The 14,714-nt window shown below is 36.2% G+C and overlaps 1 protein-coding gene across 5 annotated transcripts; it reads right to left on the bottom strand.

Moving 5' to 3' along the window:
* Positions 1 to 643: 643 nt before the first annotated feature.
* On the bottom strand, positions 644 to 6,957 carry LOC114273183 (phospholipase A(1) LCAT3). 5 transcript variants are annotated; one of them, XM_028214955.2, is made up of 11 exons: positions 6,536 to 6,957; positions 4,735 to 4,776; positions 4,591 to 4,632; positions 3,497 to 3,548; positions 2,689 to 2,789; positions 2,054 to 2,111; positions 1,885 to 1,952; positions 1,704 to 1,799; positions 1,099 to 1,128; positions 959 to 1,018; positions 644 to 866 (listed from the first exon to the last, which is right to left on the bottom strand). In XM_028214955.2, exons 1-11 carry the CDS (start codon positions 6,584 to 6,586, stop codon positions 855 to 857), a joined length of 612 nt encoding a protein of 203 aa, XP_028070756.2. In that variant the 5' UTR covers positions 6,587 to 6,957; the 3' UTR covers positions 644 to 854. The 5 variants fall into 5 exon arrangements, with proteins under 5 accessions (XP_028070756.2, XP_082750147.1, XP_028070757.2 ...); XM_082894021.1 differs by having other exon boundaries at positions 4,735 to 6,413; positions 6,536 to 6,931; XM_028214956.2 differs by lacking the exon at positions 3,497 to 3,548.
* Between the last annotated feature and the right edge of the window lie 7,757 nt (positions 6,958 to 14,714).

Here is a 14,714-nt window from a genome sequence, read left to right as displayed (position 1 = left end):
CTTCTAACCCTCAAGCATTCAACGATTTCATCTCCATCCTTGCACAAAACCCCAAATGCGTCCAAAATAAACATCCACCGCGAGTTCCTCACACTACAAGAATTAACACTTTTGTCGACCAAAAAATTGGTCGCTAAAAGTCCATTTTTGGTCGGCAAAAGTTATCCGCGACCAATTTTTTTGGTCGCTACTTTGGTCGCCAATTGAGGGTCGGCAAAAGTAATTCGCGACCAAAATTTTGGTTGGTCGGGAAAAGTCGGATTTGCCGACTAAATTTTTGGTCGCGAAATATATCATTACCGCGACTAATTTATTTAGTCGCGAAAACACTTTGGTCGCGAAAAGTGATATTTTCCCGACCAAATATCTTAGTCACCAATTGACACATTTCGCGACCAAAAAGTTTGGTCGCCAATTTTCACATTCAACGACCAAAAATTTTGGTCGCCAATCGTGACATTCCACGACCAAAAATTTCGGTTGCCATTTGTTACTTTTCGCGACCAAAACTTTTGGTCGGCAAAAGTGAGATTCCACGACCAAGAACTGTTTTGGTCGGCAATACATGTATTTTTTGCGACCAAAACTCTTGGTCGGCAATTGTCATTTTTTGCAAAAAAAAATTACTGATTCAATACAGTGGTAAACCCAACAACTACTGTTTCAATTCCTCAAGAGAGTCAAATGAGATTAAAACAATTAGCCACAGTTCTTGCTTGCTATGCAGCCACCAATGTTTGTTTCCCTAAAACACAAACAAAACTAAAAGCTACAAATAAACTAAGCAAGAAAAAAATTCAGAGATCTCGAGAGAGTGAATTGTCAGCAGAAAACCACAACGGTGCTTTCCCTCCCTACAACTCATCCTGCAAATACAAAGCAACAAACAAGATATATCAAAGTGGATCCTTTGTGGAATTGATATTTTTAAACAATTAAAAATAGGAAGAAATCCTACATGTGCACTCTCTTCTGTAATATCAGCATCTTTGTCAGTTTCATCATCATCACCTTCAGCCTGTAAAAACCAGTTTATCAAGATTAGGACACGGTTAAAATGAACAAATTATATTGTTTGGATGAATTCGTGGCACTTACATCAGAATCTACAAGATCATCCTTTGATTCCTGACAGAAAATCAAATTGAGAAGTTGGCAACAAGACATGGAATAGCACAATCAATATTGTATTCAACCAAATAAATGCACTGATGACTCAGAGAAGCTAGTTAAACATGTTCAAATTTGACAAATGTTAATACATGTTCTGATATCCATTCTGACTGCATTGATGCATTTCTGGCAAAATAAATACTAATGTAGTGCTTGGTTCATGGATTAGGGTACAACAATTTGAAAAGGAAAATGAAAATAGAGAAAAAAAATTAGCTTATATTTCATTCTCATTTGCCTCATCTTTCCCTTTTCTGTTGCCCTTTTCAAATCCTTACCTAAATCCATAATCCAAACACATCCTAAGAGGATACTATTTCTCTATTATTTATAGTTGCCAATCTAGATTTCACAGCGGAGATATTAATAATAGAAAAACTGTAAAAGATTTATTAAATGAGATATTAATAATAGATTTCAAATGCTGCCTTCTTAGCCTGCAACAAACAAATATAATCCCAAACTTCAACAATTGGAAGATATTTTCAAATATATCAAAACTTGCTTTTGAGGGGCAAAAGACAACATACATCCTTTTGTTTGCCCCATGTTGCCTCTGCCAGCTTCATCGCATAATCCGGATCATCACAAATCAAGACATTGTCAAACAGGGTTCTAGATTTCACCTGACAAAATTCATGCAACTTTCTTAGTCATAGTCACAATTCCATAAGAATGATAAACCATTTATAAGGGAAAAAACAAAAATACCTGCCACAAATCAATGCCCACATACTTCAACTTCGGGAAAACATAGATTTCAGGGTCATCTTTGAACTCTGCATATAGTAGCAATTTTTCGGTGTTAATGAAACATGTAACTTAAAGATGTAGACTAGAGATAATACATGAAGCCTTCAAAAAAAGAAAGAAAAGCAACCTGGGTTATCAATCATAGGTGTCTTCCACTTGCGTTGGTAGTTGGGATTCTTAATTTTCTGAAAGCAGGAACGAACTTGTTATAAATCACTGGTCTCCAATCACAACACTTATTCTTTATATATTCAAATTATTATTATGATATCTTACTCATTTACAGCATGACAACAAGGTTAGACTTAACAACCATGCATACAGACATGATCATGCACGTGCACTGTGCAGGTTAGTGTTACATTAACGAAACATTATTTCAGAGAATGATAAGCAGCACGACCAGTGTTGGTAAAAGTGGGCTTCGAGTGCAATAGCAGAAAAGCTTATAGTAGTTAAAGTAAAGCGCATTTACAAAATATGCTTAAAGCGCGATTTTTGAATTAAGCATGGCTTTTTGCCCTTTTTTATTTTATGTTAAAAAAATAAAATGTTCTCAACTCTTACGACAAGTAATTATGACATTATTAATTAATGCACATCAAACATAGCATGAGGTGGATTCAGTTTATCAAATGATCACATGTAGAATAGGGAACCCTTTAAAGGTATCTATCTGCCTTTGAAATATGATCCTTCTTGACAATAAAAATACATAGCTTAGTTTCATAGCAAGAAACTTCCTTAGAACATGAAAGTTACCAGCTGATGCATTGTCCACCTCTTCACAAAGAAAAATCTTTCAAAGCCTTCAACAAATTGTAGTCCAGTTAAGAGAGAATCATTGATGCATCCTGGTGCACCTGTTTAAGCATATAACAGACTTGCTATTGAAACATGCTTGCAAAACACATTAAGAAAAATCAAAAGAAACACAAAAACAGCTTAAACTGTGTAAAAACAATGCTCTAAGTTGTATTTCAAAGAGCATGGAACCGCTTTTTCTATTCAAAGAGAAGATAATTGTATAAACTTATTCCCGCTTTATTTGTGTTCCCCTTCTTGTTCATTATCATCAACATCAACTAAATTTTGCTCTATTTATGTATCTGCTTTTGTTCTTTACTAGTTATATATTTCTGAGACAAAAACAATAAATATATTTATGTGTTACAAATACCATATATAGAGACAAAGGAGATTGTCCTATTCTTTACTAGTTTACAAATACCTAAAATGAGTGAAACCAATTTTTTATTCATTCTTTCTACTTAACTAGAACCATATCCAGTTTACCTTTCAGTTTTAAAGATAATAAAAACAGAAGAAATTAAATTGTTTCGGACACTAGCCATTGAACCTCATTCATGTGATTGATATCACTGACAGAAGACAATTGGCAACCAATGGCAATGATCCAAAAGACCTGTTTTGTTATGTTGAGTTATAACATAATGCATGATTCTCCAGGGTTCCTGAGCTTAGCCAAATATAGATTTCAGGCAAAGTTGAAACTCCTAATAAGCATAATGTTTGCCAAACAAGCAAACATGTGGTGCTGAGAAATCACCTTGAAAAGGGCACGCGATGCAGATCCACTTACTTACGTACTTGGAAAATACCTGTCGATGAAGCATTGCACCATTGGTCATTCCTCTTGGGGCAGATAAGTTGTTAATATTTTCCATGTAATTCATACAAGTCAACGGGAGAAAATATGCGCACATCATTATGGAGAGAGATGAAACACGTTTTTTTTTGCGCTATTGTTAGTATGAATAACTAGAAAATATATGTTAAGATTATATATAGAGAAAAAGGCAAACATAGTTTTAGTTTTAACAAGAAACACTGTCCCTTCTCTTTTGAATCAGATAGATTCATATCTGAAAGAGGCTATAAGAATTGGGTTCAAACTTTCCCCAGCCACTTCTCATTAATAGTCTCCTAATGTATATAAAAAGGGGTGTCGTGATTTGTTTAACTCTCTCACTACCAGTTGATTCAAGACCTATCCCTTTGTGCCATCAAGTAATCATAATCTTATTCTTGGATCTTGTTAGTCATATTGAGGGAATTAATATATTTTTATAGATTCTTCTAATTTATATGTATACTAAACTACTATAGTATTAGAATTTTTTTTTAATTAATTTGTTTGTTTGATTTTGCCCCTCTTTTTTTTTTTTTTCATTTTCTTATAGTGTCTTCTTTATTATGTTTCTTTTTCCATCAAATGAATCCAAAATGCATTAAAATGCATTAAAATCTTATTAATCATAATCATAATGCATTAAAATCTTTTTCCATCAAATTAATCATAATCTTATTATGTTTCTTTTTTCATTTTCTTATAGTGTCTTCTTTTTTTTTTTCTTTTTCTTATAGTGTCTTCTATAAAAATGCATTAAAATTCTTATTCATTGACCGAACTAAACAAGCCTTAATTACTTACTTGGGGTCACCTACATTAATTTGTTTTCTCTAGTTTGCTTTATTTAAAACTATTTCCTTGATTGAAATTATAAAACAAGCTCCTCTATAACAATTGCCCATTTATTTGACATTAGAATATTGAAATTAAATCATTAGAGGTACATATCAAAGGGAAAATCAAGATTAGAATTGTAGAGAGATTTTAAAAAACGAGAGATTGATGATTACCTCCTCTATAACAATTGTCCCATTCATTTGACCCTCTTTTGCCTACAAAGTAACAAATCACAAGTAACAAGCATATCCTCAAGAAGAAGAAAATGGAAGAGAAAATATAAAGAGAATATAAAAGTGAGAGCAATTGATGGTTACCTCCTCCATAACAATTTCTCCATTCATTTGATCCTCTTTCGCCTACAAAGTAACAATCACAAGTAATAACCATATCCCCAACAAGAAGAAAATAGAAGAGAGTTATAAAAATACATGAGAAAAGAAGTCATCATTATTTACACAATGGTATGGATGATAGAAAAGAGCTTCTTTATATATCACCAAAAATAAAGTGGTAGAAGTCAAATCATAAATTAATATGTTGTCATCATATAAAATAAAAAACAATCAATTTGTAGACATCTAACAAACACTAAAAGACAATCATCAATGGGATACCACCTAGCCTATTAAGTTAATCACTAAAGGCAGGTTCCTCAATCCCCTAAAAGAAAGCAAGATAACATAACATAACATTCAAACAATTGATTTTGATCTTACAATCAACTCAATTCATTTGTACAAGCAAATATCAAAGAGAAGAAATAATGCACTGCACCAAAAATCTTTGTTAATAAATTGAAATTCAATTTGATTTTTTACATGAAAGAAATTCCTAAGCAAGGTCACATGATGCAAAAAGAAGACACATATGCAAGGTGACCAACTCTAATCGTCATCTGGCCTTTTCTGGTTTAGGAAAAACAAGGATCTAAAAATGCATAAGTAAAATATGCTATAAAATCTGATGCACAGAAGGCATTGAAACTATGACTATGGTGGATGGTAGGGATTCCCCAACTAGAGGACACATGGCAAGCAGATGTCTGAAGCCCCCCTAATGGCATGAATTAAAATGGTGCTACTCTTATCCATCAAAATGGTGTTAAAATTGTGATATCACATGAGATTAATTCTGACAGGAAGCTCCGTTAAGTATATTAATTTAATTTCAATGTCAAATTATTTTAGATTTTAATAATGTTTATTTCTAGAATTGTGCAGCTTAGAGTTTTGGTATTATATGGCATTGATTCTCTTTGCTGGATATTTAAAGAATGCAGAAGCTTCTGTGGATGCCTTGTCCATATGGTGAGTACACAGTTCTACCTTTTTTGAGGTGTTTTCCATCATTTTTAAAACAATAAAAATGTTGATTTGCAGCATTTTAAAACAATTAATATGGTGAGTTTCGCTAATTGTTAATTGTTTCATGTTGGTTTTGCAGCATGAACATATTGGGCTAGACTGTCATGGTAGCTTTTGGATTCAATGCAGCCATAAGGTTATTTTGGCATACACAAAAACTACCATAATATGTAAATAAAAAAAATATTTAGATAATGATTAATTTGTTGGAATGATTTTTGTCAAGAATGACCACTGATTTAAATTATTGAGTTGTAATTTGATTTCCAATATAAATTTCTTTTTTTTTTTTTTATCAAACCGATATAAGAATGAATATTTTGACAAATTGATAATTTCATTCTATCTTATTCCAACGAATCAAACACTGTATAGCATCACAAGATCAAACAAAGCCCTTTCAGAACTCTTAACACAAAGGAGCTACAAACCTAAGAATTGATTTTTAAGAAACGCCTAAACCAAAAAACTTCATCCATACTAGTCCACTTTTTAACTAATACATTTGTCAGTCTATTAAATTGCAGAACAACAATTCTGATATGTTTTAATCAATACCACCATAGTTTGAGGCATTTTGTCAAATACCTGGTAGGCATGAATATCAGATATGCTTTATTCCTTCTTTTCTATACATAGATAGGGATAAACACCAAAGAAAAGAACAACAAAACATAATTACATACCAAACTGATGAGAATAAAAACACATATAAAGATCTAGCACCACTTTTTGAAGAATTGAACTAAACCTGAACAAGTAGTTGTGGCACTCCACAGAGAAGAACGTGTGGATTCTCCATCGAGCTTCTTGGGTCGTTTCTTGGCAATACCCACCATTGATCAGACCCAAAATCACCACCACCAGAACCACGAGATTTGCCATTGAAACTCAGTTCAATGGAAGATTTGAAATGGGTAGTGTCGTGTAGATCTGAATTTCATGATTGGCTATGGAGTTTAGAGAGAGAAAATAGGAGAAATCTAGGTGAATCGGTGCTTCGGTTGCCCGCGACGTCTAGGAGGAGCGGTGGAGGCGCGGCTGGTGGAGCGGCTGTGAGAGAGGGGGAGAGGAGCAGCAGAGAGGGAGAGGGAAAGGCAAAGGCAGAGGCAGAGGGAGAGAGAGAAACGTGAAGAGAGAGACAGAGGCGTTGTTTGTGGTATAGAACCATATATATATATATATATATATTACACCATTAGCAGTTTTATAAAATCCCTCCAAAATTTAAAATAAATCCCTCCAAATATTTTAATTTTTGGCGACCAAATTTTTAGTCGCCAAAGACAAAAAATAATTTTTAATTTTACATTCGGCGACTAAATAATTTTAGTAGTCAAAATGCAACATACGGTGACTAAACTAATTTTTTTTCGCTGAAAATTTGTTCTTGGCGACCAAAAAGATAAAAAATAATTTTTTATTTTCCATTCGGCGACTAATTTTTTTTTTTTTTTTTTTGTAGCCAATTCTAGTGTGTTTAGCGACTAAATTTTTTTTTAGTTGTCTATAATCAATATATCCCGACTAAAAAAATTTAGTAGCTAAATACTGTACTTTTGGCGACTAAAAAAAATTTTAGTCACAAATTCCACTTCTTTTGGTGACTAAAATTTTTTTAGTCGCCAATTTTGGGCGCCAAAGGTGCATTTTGTTGTAGTGAGAAGAAAGATGAACAAGAGAGATAAAGAGCGGAGAGATATAAGAGAGCTAGAGAGAAGAGTGATGAGTGAGAGAGAGGGAAAAAAATTGGGAAAAGATAGAGGGAAAAAGATTGAGAGAGAGATAGAGAGAAAAGAGATTTTTTATTTGGTGACCAAAACTTTTTGGTTGCCAGAGGTAAAAACAAATTTTATTTTCCATTCGGCGACTAAATAGTTTTGGTAGCCAAAACTCAATATACGGCGACTAAAATACTTTTAGTCACTAAAAATAAGTTTTTTGGCTACCAAAATTTTGGTCGCCAAAGATAAAAAAATAATTTTTTATTTTCCATTCGGCGACTAAATTGTTTTAGTAGTCAAAACTCAATATACGGCGACTAAAATATTTTGTCGCTAAAAATAAGTTTTTGGCGACCAAAATTTTGGTCGCCAATTCCATAACCAACTTATTTTTGGTCTTCCGCGACCAACTGATTTTTTGGTCGCCAAAATGTGACCTTCCGCGACCAAATTTATAGTTGGTCGCCAAAACCATACCACTTTCTGCGACCAACTCATTTTTTGGTCGCCAAAATATGACCTTCTGCGACCAACTCATATTTGGTCGCCAAAAATAATGATCATTCGCGACTAATTAATATTTGGTCGTCAAAAGATAACTTTTAGCTACCAACTTTTATATTGGTCGCGAAATGTGGTCGCTAAAAGCACAGATTCTTGTAGTGTCACTTCGTCGGACTCCGCCGACCGTGGCTTTTTTCGGCACTTCCTCTAGTGGCGGACCATAAACCAAGTGGCAAAGTTCCTAAACTTCCTCTCCATTCCTTTCAAAGACGAGCTGAAGGAGAAGCTCAGATCTATAAATCTCACCCGCGATTGTCTCCGACTCAAAGGACTAAGTTCTCCGGTGTAACGCACCGAAAATAATAGGCAATAGGCCATCCATTATAAACATTAAATGAGTACACTAACATAAGTAATTATCTTTCATTGATACTAATTGAGTTTACAAAAGAGTAACATACTATGCATTCATAAGTCTATCCTTGAATCTGTAGCATATGTCACAGCAGGAGATAAAATATGAAAATAAAACGTTAATAAATGTCCTAAAAGCTTACAACTTTTCAAGACGGTGCTTGGTTACAACAAAAGTGAAATTTAAGTCCAATACATGTAAAGCCCTTGGCTTATACAAAAATAAATATAACAAAATGAAACTCTTACTCCAAGTCCTCCCAAGCTATTGCCTTAACGGAGGCATATCATCAGCACCTGAAATGTTTTCCCCAGATAGGATAAGCTAAGGCTTAGCAGAAATAATCCAACACAGTAAATGAATCTTAACAAAGCTATAAGGTGAATCCATAGACAATGCTTGTATCAAAACATTTTATCTCTATCCAAAAACCATGTAATGCCAAATAAATATCATAGTTCATAAAAGATTCTCTTTTCAAGGTAAAAAATAGGGCAATGGTTCATATTTTTGGAAATCTCAAAAACGGTGTCACATTTCACAGAAATTTTGCCTGTGGGAAATCATAAACCGGCACCTATATAAACGTAGACTATATAAGCACTACTATTGCTATTTTACAAATATTTCGTCCCCAGGATCGGCACCCATGTATGCGTGCGATTTTTGAGACTTTCACCCTTGATACACAAGCCAACTTAGTTGATGTAACAAGAACTCCTTTCCAGATCCACACATTTTCTCAAAACAATATACATTTGCAATGTATAAATATGAAATAATAAACGATGCAAATGAATAAGAAAAACAGTTTCAATTTCCGTAATTCTCATGCAACTTCTACAACAATCATAGTTATCCTCCACCAATAGCTCAAAATATATATTTCTAAACAGATAATTTATATTCCATAAAGATAAACTTTTTAAATTTCAAGAGGTGAGTGATAATACATATTCAACTCTACCATCCTCATCAATATCAATCCAATTTCACTATTCCAACATCAATTTCATTATTTATACAAAATCAATATTTGAGGCATTTAGGGTAAAATTCCTTTTCTTTCCAAAATCAACTCTGTTAGGTTTTTATTATTGGCAACCCCGTTTGACAAAACTCCTTTCAGTTGTATTTATTTTCGCACTTTTATTTCAGTGAGGCTATGAGTTTATTACATGCGAATCCAACCCGAATTGTGCCATTCAGAGAAGTTTGTGATGTTAATGCTTTCGAGATTGTCACTTCGTTGATTATGACGGGGGTTGAGCTGCCCGGTCAGCTCGCGGCCGAAGCAAATTGCAAAATTGCATTCAAAATTACATGTCCGCCCATGTTCGCTCGAGCCAAGGAATGCTCCCTTGAGTAAAGTTCGCTCGAGCTAAGGATTGCGTCCATACAAAAACTTGAAATAGTGGTGTGCTCGCTCGAGCCAAGGCACTAGTAGAAATCACGAAAGTTCTGAAAGGTTTTGTTTAAAGAAAGTACATCAAAGGTTTTGTTTGTCATACACAAGAGAGAGAGAGAGAGAGTTGTTCTTTGGTTGATTCTGAAGAATTCGAGCCTGAAGCTTCGGTGGATTCTAGAGTGACTCATCGTAAAGACAATTCCGAGGTGAAGACGGGGTTGGAAGAGGCACATAGAGGTTGGTTCAATTAGGCGTGGATTCACTAGGTAATTGAGAGTATACCTATGTAATTCTTTTAAATCTTCTTAGTGGATTGTTTTGTGGCGGTTGCCCGTGGTTTTTTAATCACAGTTGGAGGTGTCCAATTGTGGTTTTTCTACGTTAAAATCATTGTGTCGATTTGTCTTGATTGTTTGATTGGGATTGTTATATACTGCTTAAAATTGATACATAATCACAAATCAACATCTAGGGGATTTCTAGATTTTTTAAACTCTAAGTATCAAAATCAATCATTCCTTCCCAACTCAAAATTATCTTCAACATCAAAATCATTTCCAAGATTCATGTGAAAAACCCTAAGTGTCGCTTGAGCGTCCAAACACAAAAGATATGACCACTCGAGCGCATAATACGAACTCGCAAAAGTTTTATAGATAGAAGACCATTGCTCAAGCTTAACAATGGTCGCCTGAACCGACACCACTCGAGCGTAAGAAGCATCGCTCGAGCGTAGAATACCACTTCCTAGTACTTTTGCAGACTTACAAAAGTACTGAGAGTTCAAAAAGACTGCACGAGTGCAAGAAGTGATGCTAGAGCGAAGGAACAAAATTCTGGGCAACAAAAGTTTGAAAAAAACAAGCTATCAACCTATTCCAAACGCAATCAACACATCTCAAAAGCCAAACTCAAAGAGAGATAAGGGGAAACAAGACATGAATAACTATATATGACAACGAAACCCAGATCCAAAACATCAAATGGGTTGAGTACAAACTAGAATCGCTACAATCTTCCCCCTTTTAGAAATTTCGTCCCCAAAATTTTAAACTAAACATTAAAAACGTGTTTTAACCAATTACAACAATGATAATAATTCCAATTCATCACCATGACCCATCCACCGGTCATCCATTCCAATCAACATGATAAACGAGTTTTCAACACTAAATATACAATTCACATTTCCAAAGCATATACAATGTTTATATTACGTTAACATAACAAAGCTTTCAATAGGTGCTCAAACATCAACAAATAGGTCTGGATGCCTTTCACGGACTTCTGCTTCACACTCCTAAGTGGCCTCCTCAACTCCGTGGTATCGCCACAACACTTTTACCAAAGGAATCGTCTTGCCACACAAGATTTGAACTTGAGTATCTAAGACTCCAACCGGTCTCGCCTCATACGAGACGTCCTCATCAACTTCTAGCTTAGTCCAATTCAACACGTGTGAAGGATCCGGCTCATACTTTCGAAGCGTACAGATGTGAAACGCATTGTGAACCCTGGAAAGCTGTGACGGCAAGACCAAACGATAAGCTACCTCCCCAATCTACTCTAGGATCTCAAAAAGTCCAATAAACCTAGGACACAACTTTTCGCTCTTCCTAAACCTCATCAAACCTCATCTAGGTGATATCTTCAAGAAAACGTGGTCGCCCACCTCAAAGGATAACGATCTACTCCTACGGTCTGCATAGCTCTTCTGACGACTCTGAGCCGTAACCAACCTCTTAGGGATAAGTGTAACTTTCTCGGTCATTTCTCGAACCAACTCTGGACCTAACATAGGTGCATCACCCACCTCAACCAACATACAGGAGATCTCCATGGTCGGTGTAGACGTCCCCGAATGCCCCCCGGGAGGAACGAGTTCCCCCGTTCCGTTCGATATTGGGCTCACTACAGTTCGGACTCTCAAATTGTCACGGTTCTAAATCTGAACCAAAGAGTCCAAATCCGGCAAATCGTTTTGAGAAAACAGATTTTTGAAAGAAGTGCCAAACATGGACTGCTTTGCCAGATACAGAGTCGCCACCTAAATATTTTATTTTGGAGAAATTTAGGAAACCCTGACTCGTTTGCCTAAGGCCACATGTCCGTCATCACCAAAGTTGCCTCGGCTCGGGAACTTGGGTACGATTGGGAAAGGTCACTTCGTGAGCACCCCCGCTCGCCTGATCAAAGATCGGCCTCTACTAACCATGATACCTATTTTTGAAAACATTATGCGTTCTTATTCCGGTTATTAGCCTAGATTACTATGTGATGCGCACAGCATACAAGTATAGACTGGATCGCCTGAATTGGAACAAAACATTTCATATTTGTTTATTTGAAAGATGGTTTGCTACTCGCAAGTAGGCTTAAAATACAGATTTTGCCACCCTCAGGTGGTCTTAAGAAAAAGATGGTTTCACCACTATCTAGTGGGCTAAAAACTCACAGTTGATGATTTGTTCCAATCCAAATAACCCAACCTTCACCCACAGGCATTCAAGCAGTTATATCACATAAGCAAATAGCCTCATGGTAAGCATGCTATTCATGGCAGTCACTCACACACATGCAAGGATGCTAAAGCATAAAACTTACCGAGTACTCCAAGCCAAAACAGAAACTAATTAGAAATCCATGCATGATCCTAATTATACAGAAATGCCTAATGCAACACATGCAAAAGTGCAACTATAGCAGGCTCGACTATTCTAGACATGGCATATGAAATGCTACAGCTAACATGTATTCAACTTGGAATTGAAAATACAATGCATTTAGTATGATGCGCCGAGCCCGGTGCATGCAAAACAGATGAATGAATGCAACATGCTGTCATACTGTATGCTAATTAAAACGTGCCCTAATCTAACCATCATAAGCAGGTAAATAAAAGGGAGAAAGACGTGGCGTTGGAAGACATGCATCACACACACGCACACTTATTACAATATTGCCCTCGCGCAGAGGATCCGAAAGAATAATACAGTCCCGAATAAATATTACAGTCCAAATAATTACAAAATCCTAATTAAATTACAAATTTAACTAAGAAAACTGTAAACTAGCATGCAAGCTAGGGACTGCCTCGACTCCACTCCGGATGATGAATGATGCATGCTCGGGTTGCCTTGCGCGGAAATCCACGGCGATGCCCCCATTAGCCTCTGTTTGCAATATTTTTTTGGAATGCGCGCCAAGCCCCGGAAGACTGCTGATTCTTGATTTGCTACAACAGAGAGCAGGAAAAAGGCATGGCAATGTATTTTCACAAATGTATGCATGCCTCGATTCTCGTGCCACCAATCACGCATCTCGATGCATGATGGCCGAGGAGTTGAATTGCACGACTCAATATGGAATGAATGCACACATAGACACAACAAAACCTAGACACCATCATGGATAATCCGGAGTGTCGGCGACGGGGAATTGAGACACGTTCCGTCACTCGGAGTACGAAACGTACCACGTTTCCCGTGCCTGGGCTAATTCCTATCCCAAGCACAATGCAATATGCATGATATGCATGAAATGCAACTAAGATACAACCTAACATACACAATGCTATGAAATGGCATACACGATGCACGAGATAACATGGCATACACAATGCGCTAACATACAACTTAGCATACACAATGCTATGAAATGAAATGGCATACACAATGCACAAATGGACTTACACTAACACAAGTGGACCTCAGCCACACTCACATAGGAGGCCAATCGATGAAATTGAGACAACTCGGAATGCGTGCACACATGCACGCAAACCGAGGATTGAACCTAAGGCACGAAATGCCACTCTAACAAGACATGGCAAGGCATGAAATATGATATGCAAAAATGAAAATTTCAGAGGCAATAAGTGATGCAAAACAGCCCCGAAAGATGGCAAAATAGCACCCGATGCATGAAATGGTCCCGAAATGCAAGATTAAGCGCATGAAATGACTTGTAGCTACAGCAAGCATGCATTATTTGACTATGACATGTGAAGACAAATTCAAGGAACTCCCAAAATAAGCATGTTCATAGTTTTAATCAAGACCAAAAAGCAAACACAAATAGGGCAAAACTAGCATGCAAAAATGGCCCTAAATGTGAGATAAAGAAGCAAGTCACAGCTGCTGGCCCCAAACAGATTAGGGCCCTTCAACAATGTTGAAAAGGGGCCCAAAATATGACCTTTTACAGTTTATGAAAAACCACAAAAACCAAAACAGGTATGGCTAAGCTCTCATGCAAGAAATGGGCCAAAAGATGGACAAGGAAGCAAGTGGTGGTTGCTGGCCTCAAAAATAAAGGGGCCCTTCAACAATGTTGAAGAGGGGCCAAAAATAATGTACTTTACAGTTGATTTCCAGACCCAAAACAACATGCAAATATGTTCAAAATGCTATGCAAAATGAGGCCAAAAAAAGAGATATAACACAAAGTATATAAAATATGCCTCAAACCATGAAAGACCCTTTATGAAACATGAATAATGGGTCAAAATAAGGCTGTTTTAAGTTCGGACCAGAGCCAAAAAATAGAAGCTCAAGAGGCTAACAAATCATGCAAAAATATGGCCAAAAGAGAGATATAATGGCAAGTAGTAAATGGAAGCCTCAAACAGTAATGAGTCCTTAAACAATGTTGAAGAAGGGCTCAAAATAAGAACTTTTCAGTTCATGACAGAGCTCAAAACAGTTTATACACAGGCCAAAAATATTACACAAGAAAATGGCATACAAGAGGGATAATGAAGTAAGTGCACCAAGGAGGCCTCAAACAGTGAGAGGCCCTTAATGAAACATGAAAAATGGCTCAAAATAAGCTTAACTCCAGTTAGGGTCGGAGCCCAAAACAGCAAGCAAGAATGGCT

The sequence above is a fragment of the Camellia sinensis genome, chromosome 11 (assembly GCF_055761805.1).
Source record: "Camellia sinensis isolate YWXY chromosome 11, ASM5576180v1, whole genome shotgun sequence".
Classification (NCBI taxonomy): domain Eukaryota; kingdom Viridiplantae; phylum Streptophyta; class Magnoliopsida; order Ericales; family Theaceae; genus Camellia; species Camellia sinensis.
This window is presented reverse-complemented; position numbering and strand designations above follow the sequence as displayed.

What these genes read in the sequence shown, in the direction of transcription:
- LOC114273183 (XM_028214955.2), bottom strand. Translation starts at nt 6,586, where the DNA reads ATGGAGAATCCACACGTTCTTCTCTGTGGAGTGCCACAACTACTTGTT. An exon ending in TGCCACAACTACTTGTTCAG is followed by an intron (nt 4,777 to 6,535) that starts GTTTAGTTCAAT and finishes GTTACTTTGTAG; the next exon opens with GCGAAAGAGGATCAAATGAA. An exon ending in TGGGCATTGATTTGTGGCAG is followed by an intron (nt 1,800 to 1,884) that starts GTATTTTTGTTT and finishes GAATTTTGTCAG; the next exon opens with GTGAAATCTAGAACCCTGTT.